This window comes from Ranitomeya variabilis, chromosome 2, assembly GCF_051348905.1.
Source record: "Ranitomeya variabilis isolate aRanVar5 chromosome 2, aRanVar5.hap1, whole genome shotgun sequence".
Lineage (NCBI taxonomy): Eukaryota > Metazoa > Chordata > Amphibia > Anura > Dendrobatidae > Ranitomeya > Ranitomeya variabilis.
In genome coordinates this window covers 37445620-37463539 of record NC_135233.1, presented here as the reverse complement: position 1 = coordinate 37463539, position 17920 = coordinate 37445620, and the positions used below count along the sequence as shown (strand labels likewise).

At 40.6% G+C, this 17920-nt stretch overlaps 1 protein-coding gene across 2 annotated transcripts in view; it reads left to right on the top strand.

The window, feature by feature from the left end:
- Positions 1–3745: 3745 nt before the first annotated feature.
- KCNK2 (potassium two pore domain channel subfamily K member 2) overlaps positions 3746–17920 on the top strand; it is a 147739-nt gene continuing 133564 nt past the window's right edge. Inside the window, exon 1 of one of the 2 annotated variants that reach the window (XM_077282275.1) lies at positions 3746–4027. In XM_077282275.1, the coding sequence (XP_077138390.1) occupies positions 4021–4027 (7 nt within the window). In that variant the 5' untranslated portion in view covers positions 3746–4020. Of the gene's footprint in view, positions 4028–4561; positions 4695–17920 lie in introns of those variants that run through there. The other variant, XM_077282276.1, reaches the window with a different exon arrangement.

The window sequence follows — 17920 nt, the reverse complement described above, 5'->3', positions numbered from 1 at the left end:
TCCAGCAGGCCACAAATGTGCATGTGTCTGCACAAACGGTTAGAAACCGACTCCATGAGGATGGTCTGAGTGCCCGACGTCCACAGATGGGGGTTGTGCTCACATTTGCATTTGCCACAGAACACCAGGATTGGCAAATTCGCCACTGGCGCCCTGTGCTCTTCACAGATGAAAGCAGGTTCACACTGAGCACATGTGACAGACGAGACATAGTCTGGAGACACCGTGGAGAGCGATCTGCTGCCTGCAACATCCTTCAGCATGACCGGTTTGACAATGGGTCAGTAATGGTGTGGGGTGGCATTTCTTTGGAGGGCCGCACAGCCCTCCATGTGCTCACCAGAGGTAGCCTGACTACCATTAGGTACCGAGATGAGATCCTCAGACCCCTTGTGAGACCATATGCTGGTGCGGTTGGCCCTGGGTTCCTCCTAATGCAGGACAATGCCAGACCTCATGTGGCTGGAGTGTGTCAGCAGTTCCTACAAGATGAAGGCATTGAAGCTATGGACTGGCCCACCCGTTCCCCAGACCTGAATCCGATTGAACACATCTGGGACATCATGTCTCGCTCCATCCACCAACGTCACGCTGCACCACAGACTGTCCAGGAGTTGGCGGATGCTTTAGTCCAGGTCTGGGAGGAGATCCCTCAGGAGACCATCTGACCTGAAGAGAAAATTGAATATTTCCCAGAAGAGTGTTGCAAGGCATAAAAGTCTCCTCACCTTGGCATATCAGTCTTGACATGTCGTTACCCCTTGATTCCTCTCTCAAGACACTCTATACTTTATAACAGAATTCAATGGGAAGGCATAAAAAAATGCCAAAGTTTTTGCATCAAAAACAGTTAGCCATTTCTTCATTGTTCATTGGAGTTCAAAAAACATCCGGAAATAGCTATTAAAAAAGAGCCACAAAAAAAAACAAAAAAACAATGGAGTAATGCTCAGTAAAGCCGCTAGTGGTCAAAACCATCAAAAAACACTCGGTAATCAAACAAACAAAAGTAAAAAGGCTATAAGAGATGATTAAAGGGTATCTGTCACTAGGATCATCCCTCGTGAGCCGTCCACATGAGCATGCAGGTCACAGGAAATAAATGACAGCATCACTAAAACTTGGAAACAAATGAGAAAATCCGACATTCAGTAGGAACATGGCTCAGAAGATCGCCAATGAGTAAATCCAACTTCACCTATTCTGTCGTCTACAGACTGCACAAATGGTGTCGCGGAGCTTTTTGAGAAATAAGTAAGTCTTGAAGGAGTATGGAAAAAATAAATGTATGATATGTCTGAAACCCACCTCTGGTTCCTCGTAGAATGGGAGTGATGGTATTGGGGGGTCACACTTGTCCATGGCCCCCCTTGGCTGGAAACTATAGGCATTCTAAAAAGAGTTGTTACCTGGAATGGAAAAGTTTCCAGTAATGTCTCCACATCTCCTCGCCGTTCTGTTAGGATGTGAAGATTGGGCAAACTAGTAACGATGGCCATTTTGGTTGTCAACTCTAAAGCGAATCACTAAATGACCCCAATAATGCCTCTGGATGACCATACGCCAGCGCCATGGCTTATAATCTGTTCTCTTTCCCATATTGACCTGATCCACCAAGATGGAAAAGATCAGCATGATCGGGGGTGCAGGGGTTGAAGATACACCTGGGCCACAGAGTCTAGGGGGGCACCAGAAGGTACTTTTGGCCCACATGAAAAGAGCAATACTATTAAAGAATTATTATATTTGGGGGCCCCATTGGAGTTTTGCATTGGGGCCCACAAGTTCAAGTTACGCCGCTGAGTATAATACACCATTGTGAACCCCAAAAGGCAACGGGAAGATGGCAGAAAAGAACAATGGCAACTGTAAAACAAATCCCTTCCATTATCCAAAGGATCTTTTATTTTATTGCGCCCTGGTTTACAGTATGTTCCCGCAGGTGCCATACTATGTATCTGGTCCTTTAGACTTTTTATTCTACAGATGTTGTTGTGCCTTTGGTCCTTTGTGTTGCAATGTATAAATCCAGCTGGAAAAAATCTTTTACGGACAGATGCTGATCTGGAATGTCTGAATAAGATGTTTATCATTTTTTTTATTATTAAAGTCAATGCGGTTAGCAACTATGACCTGTCCAAACCCTTCCCAAGAGGAGAAGTCAATCAGGCACTTTGCACCTTGTAGGGGAGTTATGTCAGGGGCCGAGGTGCATTTGTACAGAGGAGACAGAGGAGGGAGCCGACGGACAGGTGCTGATCTGGAATGTCTAAATAAGATTTTGATTTGTCGTTTATCATTTTTTTAATTCTTAAAGTCAATGCAGTTAGGAACTGTGAACTGTTCAATGCCTTCCCAAGAGGAGAATTCAATCAGGCACTTTGCACCTTGCAGGGGAGTAATGTCAGGGGCTGAGGGACATTTCTACAGAGGAGGGAGCGGAGGGGCAGGCAAGTGTTGGCTTCTGAGTTCTGCCTCTCCTCTCCTCTGCTGCCTCTGCACATGCCTCTGTCTCCCTGCACCTTCCTCTGTCTCCCTGCACCTGCCTCTGTCTCCCTGCACATGGCATGCCTCTCTCTCCCTGCACCTGCCTCTCCTCTGCTGCCTCTGTCTCCCTGCACCTGCCTCTGTCTCCCTGCACATGGCATGCCTCTGTCTCCCTGCACCTGCCTCTGTCTCCCTACACCTGCCTCTGTCTCCCTGCACCTGCCTCTGTCTCCCTGCACCTGCTTCTCCTCTGCTACCTGTCTCCCTGCACCTGCCTCTGTCTCCCTACACCTGCCTCTGTCTCCCTGCACCTGCCTCTGTCTCCCTGCACCTGCTTCTCCTCTGCTACCTGTCTCCCTGCACCTGCCTCTCCTCTGCTACCTCTGTCTTCCTGCACCTGCCTCTCCTCTGCTGCTTGTCTCCCTGCACCTGCCTCTGACTCCCTGCACCTGCCTCTCCTCTCCTCTGCTGCCTGTCTCCCTGCACCTGCCTCTCCTCTCCTCTGCTGCCTGTCCTCTCCTCTGCTGCCTGTCTCTCTGCACCTGCCTCTCCTCTCCTCTGCTGCCTCTGTCTCTCTGCACCTGCCTCTCCTCTCCTCTGCTGCCTCTGTCTCCCTGCACCTGCCTCTCCTCTCCTCTGCTGCCTGTCCTCTCCTCTGTTGCCTGTCTCCCTGCACCTGCCTCTCCTCCCTCTGTCTCCCTGCACCTGCCTCGCCTCTCCTCTGCTGCCTCTCCTCTGCTGCCTCTGTCTCCCTGCACCTGTCTCTCTGCACCTGCCTCTGTCTCCCTGCACCTGCCTCTGTCTCCCTGCACCTGCCTGTCCTCTCCTGCCTCTCCTCTGCTGCCTTTGTCTCCCTGCTCCTGCCTCTCCTCTCCTCTGCTGCCTCTCCTCTCCTCTGTTGCCTGTCTCCCTGCACCTGCCTCTCCTCTGCTGCCTTTCTCTCTGCACCTGCCTCTCCTCTCCTGCCTCTGTCTCCCTGCACCTGCCTCTGTCTCCCTGCACCTCCCTCTCCTCTCCTCTGCTGCCTCTCCTCTCCTCTGCTGCCTCTGTCTCCCTGCACCTGTCTCCCTGCACCAGCCTCTGTCTCCCCGCACCTGCCTCTGTCTCCCTGCACCTGCCTCTCCTCTCCTCTCCTGCCTCTCCTCTGCTGCCTTTGTCTCCCTGCTCTTGCCTCCTCTCCTGGTGTCTGCACAGCTTGCTCTTTGTAGTTTCATTCACACCAGCTATTCCTACAGTCCTTTCATTTCTAGCTAAACCCGTAGGATCCTGCCTGCCTTAAACCCTCCTCCTTTCCCACCATCATCATCATCACCATCATACACATTCCCAGACTTTCCACAGTAGCTGCTCCTCTCTCTTCTCCAGCATCTCCTTCTCTCCTTGCATCTCAGCCTTGGCACTCTCTGGACTTTTTTATATACAATCTCTCCAGCTGGTGATTGATTTCTTCTGCCTCCTATTCTTGAATGCAACAGCAACACAAGATCAAACAATGCCTTGCTTCCCTGAGAAAAACCTGCAGAGAGCCTGGAAATGAAAAGTAAGTGTTGTCTAGACAGTGAACATTTGGGGAACTACAAGTACCAAGAATTCCCAGAAGGAGATGGTATCTGTGTGGCTCCAGAACATCTGGAGGAGCTACAGGTTGCAGGATTCTGTGTCCAGTGTATCACATTGATACTTTGTAGCACAATTCCTCTTTGTACATTTTTCCATATATATTTATTTATTCCAGTGCAACAATGTTTCAATTTTTTTTTCCAGCTGAACTGGAGGATTTAACCTATTCACTGCCTCCATGCTTTAGCTATATTTTACACCAGGGTTCTTTAAGAACATTTCTTTCTTTAGGAGGTGACCAGGATTTAACTCCTGCACTGCCGCCTCATGTCACAGCTCGGTTTCTTGTTTTGATGAATTGGTGATTATTCCCTTTTGTGCTGTTTGCTGAAGGTGAGAGCAGAGGAGTGATCCTGCCCCACCAGCCTGGATTCAGGGTGTTTCTGGAATATTGAGAATCTGGGGTAATTGATTGCTGAAATATTCAGATTTAGAAGAGCAGGAGGGCGCAGCCGAATAATGCAGAGTCGTGTGTGAAGGATTTGTGGCAGGGATGAGATCCCCAGTCCCTGCTCTGTGGGCTCAGGATCATGAGGCTGGAGAGATCCCAGTGCACTGACTGCACAGTAATGAAGCATGTGCTAATGGTGAGCAGTGTGCTACTGGGGGACAGCTGGGCACTAGTGGGATGGACAGCCAGAGTCAGGGAAGCATGAAATGGTCTCCAGTATGTGCAACTTTATCATCTATCATCTATCTATCCATCTATCATCTATTATCTATCATCTATTACCTATTATCTATCTATCTATTATCTATCATCTATCCATCCATCTATCATCTATGTATATAACTAACCATCTATTATCTATCATCTATCTATTATCTATCTATGTATCATCTATCTATCTATCTATCTATCTATCTATCTATCTATCATCTATCTATCATCTATCTATCTATCTATCTATCTATCTATCTATCTTCTATCTATCTATCTATCTATCTATCTATCTATCTATCTATTATCTATCTATCATCTATCTATCTATCTATCTATCTATCTATCTATCTATCTATCTATCTATCATCTATCTATCTATCTATCTATTATCTATCTATCATCTATCTATCATCTATCTAGCTATCATCTATCTATCATCTATCATCTATCAATTGTCTATCATCTATCTATTTTCTATCATATCATCTACTATCTATCTATGTATCCATCTAGCCATTATCTATCATCTATCTAATATTTAACTAGTATCTATCTTTTTATCATCTATCTCTTCATCTATCTATTATCTATCTATTTTCTATCATGTCATCTAATATCTATCTATGTATCCATCTAACTCTTATTTATCATCTATCTAATATTTATCTATTATCTATCTTTTTATCATCTATCTATCCATCTATCTCTTCATCTATCTATTATCTATCTATTTATCTATAATAATTTTTCAATTTATTGATATGAACAATTTGAAGACTATTTTTTTTTCTAAAAGTCCCTATTAATATTCAGTGTGTTTTTCGTACTCACACTTCTTAGGAATCCCATGTGACTGCGGTGAGGGTTCGCACATTGACACTTGCTGTCATCCCTGTTAGTCCATGAGCCGGGCCAGATATCGGTACCACCCGGAGTGACTAATTTTCTTTGGTATTTTTAGGTAGATGCATGTCTGTAGTTTATTTTTTGATATGATAGCCCTTACATATACGTAGCTTATTAACCCCTTCAGCCCTAGGCCTATTTGTACCCAAGTGCCTAAGCCAATCTGACCTGTGCCACTTCATGGGCTAATAACTTTGGAACGCTTTCACCTATCCAAGCCATTCTGAGATTGTTTTCTCGTGACATATTGTACTTCACGTCAGTGCTAAATGGGAGTCAATATATTTTACCTTTCTATATAAAAAAATGCTAAATATTCGGAAATTTTGGAAAAATCGGCAATTTTTTAACTTTGAAATTCTCTGCTTTTTACAAAAATACTGATACCCCCCATAATAGTTATTAATTTACACTCCCCACATGTTTACTTCATATTGGCATCATTTTGAAAATGAAACCTTATTGTTTTACGACGTAATAGGGCTTATAGTTTTATGCGCAATTTTTCACATTTACAGCAAAACCCACTTTTCAAAGGACCAAGTCACTTCTGAAGTCACTTTAAGGGGCTTACATAACAGAAACCACCCATAAATTACCCCATTTTGCAAACTACACCCCTCAAGCTGTTCAAAACTCATTTTTAAAAACTGTTAACCCTTTAGGTGTTCCACAGGAATTTTAGCAGAATGAAGGCGAAATTTCAAAATTTCATTTTTTTTCCAGATATTACATTGTAATCCAATTTTACCTGCAACCTAGCAAGGGTTAACGGCAAACCCAAACTTGGTTACCCTAATTCTGCAGTTTATAGAAACACCCCACATGTACTCGTAAACTAAAGTATGGGCACACAGCACAGCTCAACACGGAAGGAGCGCTATGTGGTTTTTGGGTGGCGGATTCACTGGAAGAAATCTAGGGGGCCATGTCACATTTGAAGGCTGCCTGAGGTACCCCCACAGTGGAAACCCCAAAAAGTGACCCTATTTTGGAAACTACACCCCCAAGGAATCTTTTAGGGGGTATAGTGACCACTTTGACCCAACCAGTGTTTCACAGTAGTTGGAAACACTTGGTTGAGAAAATGGAAAAAGTGCATTTTTTACATGAAGGTGTCATTTTAGGCTCATTTTTTTATTTTTAAGAGGTGTACCAGCAAAAAACAAGGAGAAACAGGAGAAGTTCAAGAACATTATAATTAGAATGGGTGTCTTCCACACAATCTGTAATCTCCTCTCTATCATAGGGAACAGATTTCAGGATGCAGGCCTTAGAGATCTGTGTGTTGAATCCGGTGTAATCGCTGAAGGATCAGTGTCTGGAGTGATGGACGGCCGGAGGTACAACAGAGCAGTGAGACTACACAAGCTGGTCTATGAAGCACTTATGAGGCTTGCATGGAAAAACTTCCTTCCATGGCTAGAAGAAAACCATGCAAGGGACCTTCACCATCTGGATGAAACACTGAAGAACATCACAAACTTTCGCATCAGTGTGTCGCAGGGATCCTTCGAAAAGCTCTTGGATAATGAATCTTGCACACTTACCCTGAAGCTCTTTCAAGTTTATCTTGAGACCCTCAGAAATGAACAACTCTCAGCATTCTGGATGTCATACTTGGACATGGTCGAGACCATGCTGGCCCTGGTTCGAGCTTCAAGAGAAGGCAACTGGATGCTTCACCTAGGAGCAATCCGACAGATGATACCATGGTGTTTTGCCTATGACAAGGTCAACTATGCCCGATACCTAACCTATTACTATGCCACAATGTCTCGGCTGCCCATAGAACACCCAGAGGTCCATGAATACTTCATGCAAGGTGGCTTTTCGGTCCAGATCGGTAGCAAGAATCCTTTTGGACGAATTCCTGTGGACCAGACCATTGAAGAGACAATCAACAAAGACACCCAGACACCAGGGGGCACAAAAGGCTTCAGCCTCAAAGTTGGAGCTGTTTCCAGGTTCTACCTGACATCAGAGTACCGCAGTATGTACTTGAGGCAGCTGAGGGCCCTGGTAGGCCAACAATATACTGACTTCAGCCATTCAGACCTACAGGTGTCTAGGATTAGAAGAGATGAAGCCGATGTCCAATCTTTCGTTCAACTGCTGGAGACAGGTTGGGTGAACCCCTTCAACAAAGAGCATAATGGTGAACTTATCAGTTTGTCAACAGCGACTGTAGCACCACCAGATGTAGCCAAAGACCTTCAAGGGGCATACAGTATAGGAGAGGATGCATATCAAACATTCAAGGATGAGCGTTTGGGTACCGATAAGCCAACTACATTGTTTCATGACAAGATGACGAAGAACAAACTTAAAACGTTCTCTAACATCCAAATGAAGACACGCAGACAAGGTCTTGGCAAGGAGGTAATTTTGAAGGCTGACAGAAACCTATTTGGCCAGATGATACTTGTAGCTGAGAACAGAAAGCTACAAATGAGTGATGTCTTGACTCATCCCCTGGGTCCATTGCCATGGGCACTTGCCAATGGTGATGGGTCTATCCGCAAGACCAACAAGGCTGCCCTCGCAAGGGAGTTGGAGAGGAATGCTCGTCCTGCAGAAGTGATCCCCGAGCCCTCTGCAACCATCATTGATGGGATGATCCTGGTTCAGAAACTGAAGGGAAACAATGCAACATTTGGCCAGCTAGCAGGCACAGCAATGAGTCGCGCTATCCATGAGGGTGCTAAGAGCAAGCGCATTGATATTGTCTTTGACGTCTACAAGGAGACATCCATCAAAGATACAGAAAGAGTCAACAGATATGAAGGCACAGGGATCCATTTCAAGAACATTCAACATGGGCACAACATCCAGCAGTGGAAAAAGCTTCTAAGTAGTTCCTCCAACAAGGCAAGTCTCATAAAGTTTCTGGTAGAAGAATGGAAGGCGAAACACCACAGGGAGAAGCTTGAGGAGAAGGAGCTGTATGTCACATGTGAGCAGCTCTGCTTTAAGATCACCAAAGAACAGTGGGAAGAGGCTGCTGACCTTAAGTCAAATCAAGAAGAAGCAGACACACGCCTCCTTCTCCATGCTCTTCATGCAGCAGAATCTGGTTACAAGTCGGTCATCATCACTTCGGAGGATACTGATGTCATGGTCCTGTGTCTGGGCATGTGCCACAAAATCCCATCCCACCTGTTCCAGAAATGCGGTACACAGAACCGGACAAGATTCCTGGATATCACCACTCTGAGCCGAACATTGGGAGGCAGCGTATGTGATTCATTGATTGGTATGCATGCATTTACAGGCTGTGACACCGTCAGTGCATTCGCTGGCCGTGGGAAGATGACGACACTCAAGCAGTTGAAGATGAACAAGACATACCAGGATGCCTTTCAGGAAGTTGGTCGTTCATGGGAAGTGTCTACCGAACTTTTTGAGAAGTTACAGGAAATCACCTGCCACATGTACCTGCCAACTACCCAAACAACTGAGGTAAACAGGCTCCGTTATCAGCTGTTCTGTGCCAGACGTGGAGTGGTAGAGTCAAGTCAACTCCCTCCTTGCCAGGACTGCCTTTTCATGCATGCACTGCGTGCAAACTACCAGGCTGCGATCTGGAGGAGAAGTCTGCAGAGCCAGCCATGGGTTGCAAACCCAACAGACTGCGGTTGGATGATAGATAACGACGGAAAGCTTGTTGTCAAGTGGATGCAAGGGGCACCAGCACCAGAAGCTATTATACAGCTACTGTCCTGCAAGTGTGTGCGGTCATGTGAACTTCCTCAGTGTACTTGCCTCAGCAATGGCCTGAAGTGCACAGACATGTGCAGATTACAGACATGCCAGAACAAGGGTACTGAAGACGAGCCAGTAGAACAACAGTCAGATTCAGAGTCCGATGTTGAAGATATTATGGAGTAACATATATATATATATATATATATATATATATATATATATATATATATATGCACATGACATGTTCAGTGTGTATTTACATAACTTGGATTAAATTTTGTTACAAATACTACATCTAGTCACTCCGGGTGGTACCGATATCGTCATATTTGGTTCTTGGCTCATGCTAAAATTCCTGTGGAACACCTAAAGGGTTAACAGTTTTTAAAAATGAGTTTTGAACAGCTTGAGGGGTGTAGTTTGCAAAATGGGGTAATTTATGGGTGGTTTCTGTTATGTAAGCCCCTTAAAGTGACTTCAGAAGTGACTTGGTCCTTTGAAAAGTGGGTTTTGCTGTAAATGTGAAAAATTGCGCATAAAACTATAAGCCCTATTACGTCGTAAAACAATAAGGTTTCATTTTCAAAATGATGCCAATATGAAGTAAACATGTGGGGAGTGTAAATTAATAACTATTATGGGGGGTATCAGTATTTTTGTAAAAAGCAGAGAATTTCAAAGTTAAAAAATTGCCGATTTTTCCAAAATTTCCGAATATTTAGCATTTTTTTATATAGAAAGGTAAAATATATTGACTCCCATTTAGCACTGACGTGAAGTACAATATGTCACGAGAAAACAATCTCAGAATGGCTTGGATAGGTGAAAGCGTTCCAAAGTTATTAGCCCATGAAGTGGCACAGGTCAGATTGGCTTAGGCACTTGGGTACAAATAGGCCTAGGGCTGAAGGGGTTAATAAGCTACGTATATGTAAGGGCTATCATATCAAAAAATAAACTACAGACATGCATCTACCTAAAAATACCAAAGAGAATTAGTCACTCCGCTTGGTACCGATATCGTCAAATTTGGTTCTTGGCTCATGGACTATGTAGGTCACAGAGCAATGCAATGAAATTCTGAAAGTTCCAGCAGGTGCCACATTGCTATGTGAATGATAACAACTACATGATAACAAACTGTCATCTGCCACATCTCACCCAATATCATAAAGAAAATAAGTAAAACTATAACTAAGGAAATGCAAAGCTTACCAACAAAGGCAACTTTATTGCAATTTTCCTAAACTGTTTTCCCAGTCTATATTATTAATTCTTGTAATGTTTCTATGTAACTCTGTTGTTAGTTTTATCTGATATTGTGAAAGCGGAGTGCTAGTCAGTACTACTACTTCCACAAGTGGTATCATCACATTTTCCAAAAGAGACCAGCAAATCTGCTTTCTTATGCAGAAATACAGTATTATTGGATAACACAACATATTTACCAGGAATGTCTATATGGAGCAGTATTATAGCAGTTATAATCTTTGGTAAAGTATTATACTCAATGCCGTTTAAGGAACTTGCATGCTCCAAAATATACAAGTTATAAGGCAGTGTTCATTGCTTCTACATAGGAGGCAGTATTATAGTAGATATATTCTTGTACATAGGAGCAGTATTATAGTAGATATATTCCTGTACATAGGGGGCAGTATTATAGTAGTTATATTCTTGTACATAGGAGCAGTATTATAGTAGTTATATTCTTGTACATAGGAGCAGTATTATAGTAGTTATATTCTTGTACATAGGAGCAGTATTATAGTAGTTATATTCTTGTATATAGGGGCAGTATTATAGTAGTTATATTCTTGTACATAAGGGCAGTATTATAGTAGTAATATTCTTATACATAGGATCAGTATTATAGTAGTTATATTCTTGTACATAGGAGCAGTATTATAGTAGTTATATTCTTGTATATAGGGAGCAGTATTATAGTAGTTATATTCTTGTACATAAGGGCAGTATTATAGTAGTTATATTCTTTTACATAGGGGCAGCATTATAGTAGTTATATTCTTGTACATAGGAGCAGTATTATAGTAGTTATATTCTTGTATATAGGGAGCAGTATTATAGTAGTTATATTCTTGTATATAGGGAGCAGTATTATAGCAGTTATATTCTTGTACATAAGGGCAGTATTATAGTAGTTATATTCTTGTATATAGGGGCAGTATTATAGTAGTTATATTCTTGTACATAGGGGGCAGTATTATAGTAGTTATATTCTTGTACATAGGAGCAGTATTATAGTAGTTTTATTCTTGTACATAGGGGCAGCATTATAGTAGTTATATTCTTGTACATAGGGGGCAGTATTATAGTAGTTATATTCTTGTACATAGGAGCAGTATTATAGTAGTTATATTCTTGTACATAGGGGGCGGAATTATAGTAGTTATATTCTTGTACATAGGGGGCAGTATTATAGTAGTTATATTCTTGTACATAGCAGCAGTATTATAGTAGTTATATTCTTGTACATAGGGGGCAGTATTATAGTAGTTATATTCTTGTACATAGGAGCAGTATTCTAGTAGTTATATTCTTGTACATAGGAGACAGTATTATAGTAGTTATATTCTTGTACATAGGGGCAGTATTATAGTAGTTATGTTCTTGTACATAGGGGCAGTATTAATAATAAAAATAATGATAATATTTATTTTTATATAGTGCTAACATATTCCGCAGCGCTTTACAGACATTATTATCGCTGTCCCCAATGGGGTTCACAATCTAAATTCCCTATCAGTATGTCTTTGGAATGTGGGAGGAAACGGAGTGCCCAGAGGAAACCCATGCAAACACGGGGAGAACATACAAACTCTTTGCAGATGTTTTCCTTGGTGGGATTCGAACCCAGGACGCCAGCGCTGCAAGGCTGCAGTGCTATCCACTGAGCCACCGCGCTGACCAATAAAATAGTTACAGTTATGCTCAAAAGTTTACACACCCTGGCAGAATTTTTGCTTTCTTGGCCTTTTCTCAGAGAATATGAATGATAACATCAAAACGTTTTCTCCACTCATGGTTAGTGGTTGGGTGAGGCCATTTATTGTTAATCTACTGTGTTTTCTCTTTTTAAATCATAATGACAACCAAAAACATCCAAATGACCCTGATCAAAAGTTCACATACCCCGTTTCTTAATACCGTGTATTGCCCCCTCTAACATCAATGACAGCTTGAAGTCTTTTGTGGTAGTTGTGGATGAGGTTCTTTATTTTCTCAGATGATAAAGCTGCCCACTCTTCTTGGCAAAAAGCCTCCAGCTCCTGTAAATTCCTAGGCTGTCTAGCATGAACTGCGCGCTTGAGATTTCCCCAGAGTGGCTCAATGATATTGAGGTCAGGAGACTGAGATGGCCACTCCAGAACCTTCACTTTGTTCTGCTGTAGCCAATGACAGGTTGACTTGGCCTTGTATTTTGGATCGTTGTCATGTTGGAACGTACAAGTACGTCCCATGCGCAGCTTCCGGGCTGATGAGTGCAAATTTGCCTCCAGTATTTGCTGATAACGTGCTGCATTCATCTTTCCTTCAACTTTGACCAAGTTTCCTGTGCCTTTGTAGCTCATATATCCCTAAAACATCAGCAATCCACCTCCGTGCTTTATAGTAGGAATGGTGTTCCTTTCATCATAGGACTTGTTGACCTCTCTCCCAATATAACGTTTATGGTTGTGGCCAAAAAGTTACATTTTGGTCTCATCACTCCAAATTACCTTGTTCCAGAAGTTTTGAGGCTTGCCTCTGTGCTGTTTTGTCTATTGTAGGCGAGATAGTTTGTGGCATTTGCGCAGTAGTGACTTTCTTCTGGTGACTCGTCATTGCAGCCAATTTTTCTTAAAGTGCCTCCTTATTGTGAATCTTGAAACAGCCACACTGCTAGTTTTCAGAGAGTCCTGTATTTCAGCTGATGTTATTTGTTTTTTTTTCTCTGCATCCCGAACAATTTTCCTGGCAGTTGTGGATGACATTTTTGTTTGTCTACCTGACTGTGGTTGTGTTTTTTCAGAGCCCCTGATTTTCCATTTGTTAATCACAGTTTGAATGCTGCTGACTGGCATTATCAATTCCTTGGATATCTTTTTGTATCCCTTTCCTGTTTTATACAGTTCACCTACCTTTTCCAGTAGATCCATTGACAATTCTTTTGCTTTCCCCATGAAAGGTCAGTGGCTGGATGACAGATGCCAGAGTCTGTCTGGATCCCAGAAACTCACTCAGCTTTTATGCACACACTGATTACAAGCAAACAGGTCACAGGTGAGGATGTTACCTTTAGTAGCTATTCACACCCATTTGTGTCAAATTCTGTGCATGTTATCAGGCCAAAATCACCAGTGTATGTGAACTTTTGATCAGGGTCATTTGGATGTTTTGGGTTGTCACTATGATTTAAATAGAGAAAACACAATAGTTTGACAATAAATGGCTTCACCCAACCACTAACCATGAGTGGAAAAAAAGTTTTGGTGTTATCATTCTTATTCTCTCAAAAAAGGCCAAGAAAGCAAAATTTCTGCTGGGTATGTGAACTTTTGAGCACAACTGAATATTCTTATACAAAGGGGCAGTATTATAGTAGTTATATTTTTCTACATACGAGCAGTATTATAGTAGTTGTATTCTTGTGTAAAGAGGCAGTATTATAGTAGTCATATTCTTGTACATAGGGGGCAGTATTATAGTAGTTACATTCTTGTACATAGGAGCAGTATTATAGTAGTTATATTCTTGTACATAGGGGCAGTATTATAGTAGTTATATTCTTGTACATAGGAGCAGTATTATAGTAGTTATATTCTTGTATATAGGGACAGTAATATAGTAGTTATATTCTTGTATATAGGGGAAGTATTATAGTAATTATATTCTTGTATATAGGGGCAGTAATATAGTAGTTATATTCTTGTACATAGGAGCAGTATTATAGTAGTTATATTCTTGTATATAGGGGCAGTAATATAGTAGTTATATTCTTGTACATAGGAGGGCAGTATTATAGTAGTTATATTCTTGTACATAGGGGGCAGTATTATAGTAGTTATATTCTTGTATATAGGGGCAGTATTATAGTAGTTATATTCTTGTATATAGGAGCAGTATTATAGTAGTTATATTCTTGTACATAGGAGCAGTATTATAGTAGTTATATTCTTGTACATAGGAGCAGTATTATAGTAGTTATATTCTTGTACATAGGAGCAGTATTATGGTAGTTATATTCTTGTATATAGGGACAGTAATATAGTAGTTATATTCTTGTATATAGGGGAAGTATTATAGTAATTATATTCTTGTATATAGGGGCAGTAATATAGTAGTTATATTCTTGTACATAGGAGCAGCATTATGGTAGTTATATTCTTGTATATAGGGGCAGTAATATAGTAGTTATATTCTTGTACATAGGAGGGCAGTATTATAGTAGTTATATTCTTGTACATAGGAGCAGTATTATAGTAGTTATATTCTTGTATATAGGGGCAGTAATATGGTAGTTATATTCTTGTACATAGGAGGGCAGTATTATAGTAGTTATATTCTTGCACATAGGGGGCAGTATTATAGTAGTTATATTCTTGTATATAGAGGCAGTATTATAGTAGTTATATTCTTGTATATAGGAGCAGTATTATAGTAGTTATATTCTTGTATATAGGAGCAGTAATATAGTAGTTATATTCTTGTACATAGGAGCAGTATTATAGTAGTTATATTCTTGTATATAGGAGCAGTAATATAGTAGTTATATTCTTGTACATAGGAGCAGTATTATAGTAGTTATATTCTTATACATAGGGGCAGCATTATAGTAGTTATATTCTTGTACATAGGGGCAGTATTATAGTAGTTATATTCTTGTACATAGAGGCAGTATTATAGTAGTTATATTCTTGTACATAGGGGGCAGTATTATAGTAGTTATATTCTTGTACATAGGGGCAGTATTATAGTAGTTATATTCTTGTATATAGGGGGCAGTATTATAGTAGTTATATTCTTGTACATCGGGGCAGTATTATAGTAGTTATATTCTTGTACATAGGGGCAGTATTATAGTAGTTATATTCGTGTACATAGGGGCAGTATTATAGTAGTTATATTCTTGTATATAGGGGGCAGTATTATAGTAGTTATATTCTTGTACATAGGGGCAGTATTATAGTAGTTATATTCTTGTGCATAGGAGCAGTATTATAGTAGTTATATTCTTGTATATAGGGACAGTAATATAGTAGTTATATTCTTGTATATAGGGGAAGTATTATAGTAATTATATTCTTGTATATAGGGGCAGTAATATAGTAGTTATATTCTTGTACATAGGAGCAGTATTATAGTAGTTATATTCTTGTATATAGGGGCAGTAATATAGTAGTTATATTCTTGTACATAGGAGGGCAGTATTATAGTAGTTATATTCTTGTACATAGGGGGCAGTATTATAGTAGTTATATTCTTGTATATAGGGGCAGTATTATAGTAGTTATATTCTTGTATGTAGGAGCAGTATTATAGTAGTTATATTCTTGTACATAGGAGCAGTATTATAGTAGTTATATTCTTGTACATAGGAGCAGTATTATAGTAGTTATATTCTTGTACATAGGAGCAGTATTATGGTAGTTATATTCTTGTATATAGGGACAGTAATATAGTAGTTATATTCTTGTATATAGGGGAAGTATTATAGTAATTATATTCTTGTATATAGGGGCAGTATTATAGTAGTTATATTCTTGTACATAGGAGCAGTATTATAGTAGTTATATTCTTGTATATAGGGGCAGTAATATGGTAGTTATATTCTTGTACACAGGAGGGCAGTATTATAGTAGTTATATTCTTGTACATAGGGGGCAGTATTATAGTAGTTATATTCTTGTATATAGAGGCAGTATTATAGTAGTTATATTCTTGTATATAGGAGCAGTATTATAGTAGTTATATTCTTGTATATAGGAGCAGTAATATAGTAGTTATATTCTTGTACATAGGAGCAGTATTATAGTAGTTATATTCTTGTATATAGGAGCAGTAATATTCTTGTATATAGGAGCAGTAATATAGTAGTTATATTCTTGTACATAGGAGCAGTATTATAGTAGTTATATTCTTATACATAGGGGCAGCATTATAGTAGTTATATTCTTGTACATAGGGGCAGTATTATAGTAGTTATATTCTTGTACATAGAGGCAGTATTATAGTAGTTATATTCTTGTACATAGGGAGCAGTATTATAGCAGTTATATTCTTGTACATAGGGGGCAGTATTATAGTAGTTATATTCTTGTACATAGCAGCAGTATTATAGTAGTTATATTCTTGTACATAGTGGCAGTATTATAGTAGTAATATCCTTGCATATAGGAGCACTAATATAGTAGTTATATTCTTGTACATAGGGGCAGTATTATAGTAGTTACATTCGGGCAGTATTATAGTAGTTATATTCTTGCATATAGGAGCACTAATATAGTAGTTATATTCTTGTACATAGGGGCAGTATTATAGTAGTTATATTCTTGTATATAGGAGCAGTAATATTAATATTAGTTTTAAATGGCATTTCAGGTAAATTGGACCCTAAGTCATGGAGTGCCACCACTATTGTTCTTGAAATAGCCCTTCTATGGTAATTTTGTCATTTAAGGTTTTTCTGAGCTGCTGTTTCCGCACTGATGGAGAACACTTGCAGGTGTTTCTTAGCTGATACTGACAGTGTAATGTATTGTTTCTTTGCACTCATGATCAACGGTTGAACTTAGGTCTCTATGTGCCAGGATTCATGTGCCGCTGCTTATCATGGAGCTCAAGAAGAGTCATGCTTGGGTCACGGCATGGGTTAGCTGGAAACATTTCATAGTCATGGTGATGCTTATTAAGTTAAGCAGTAAATTTCCCTTTCCTTAATAGAATTTCACAATGTCTGCACTCCTCAGTCCAAACACAAGGGAAGTCATGTTGCGCGAGTAATAGGGAAAGATCAGAGCAGGTGGCAGTGGAAGCAGAAATCCCCCAATGACTGTTCACCAAGACATCTCGGTCAGTAATGAGCTGCCCAGGCCCTGACCAACCGCCATTATACAAAGTCCATGGATCAGCATGGTATCATTATATGCACTTATATCGCCATCCCCTGACTCATAATAAGAATATCTGTTGTCCATCTCGGTTTTATTACTGGGAGTCGGGATCTACATTTATAAGCCCCTACGGCTGGAAGACTTGATAGTTTTGCAGTGAGTGGAAGCATTAACTCGGCAATCTAACAGATGGCGACTCTCAGAGAAGTTCTACTGCGGAGAAGCAGAACAATCCTAAAGGAGACATTTCGGTGAAAACATTTATCACCTCGCTGCTGCTTGGCGGTGGTCTGATCACCGTTGACTTCTCACCCGCAGAGTTTTCAGCTGAGAGACAGTGTGCTAATTTAGCCATCATTTTTTATTGCCGCTATTGGAAAGACGAAAAAGAGCCCCCAATTCTAGCAATCAAAGGTGGAAA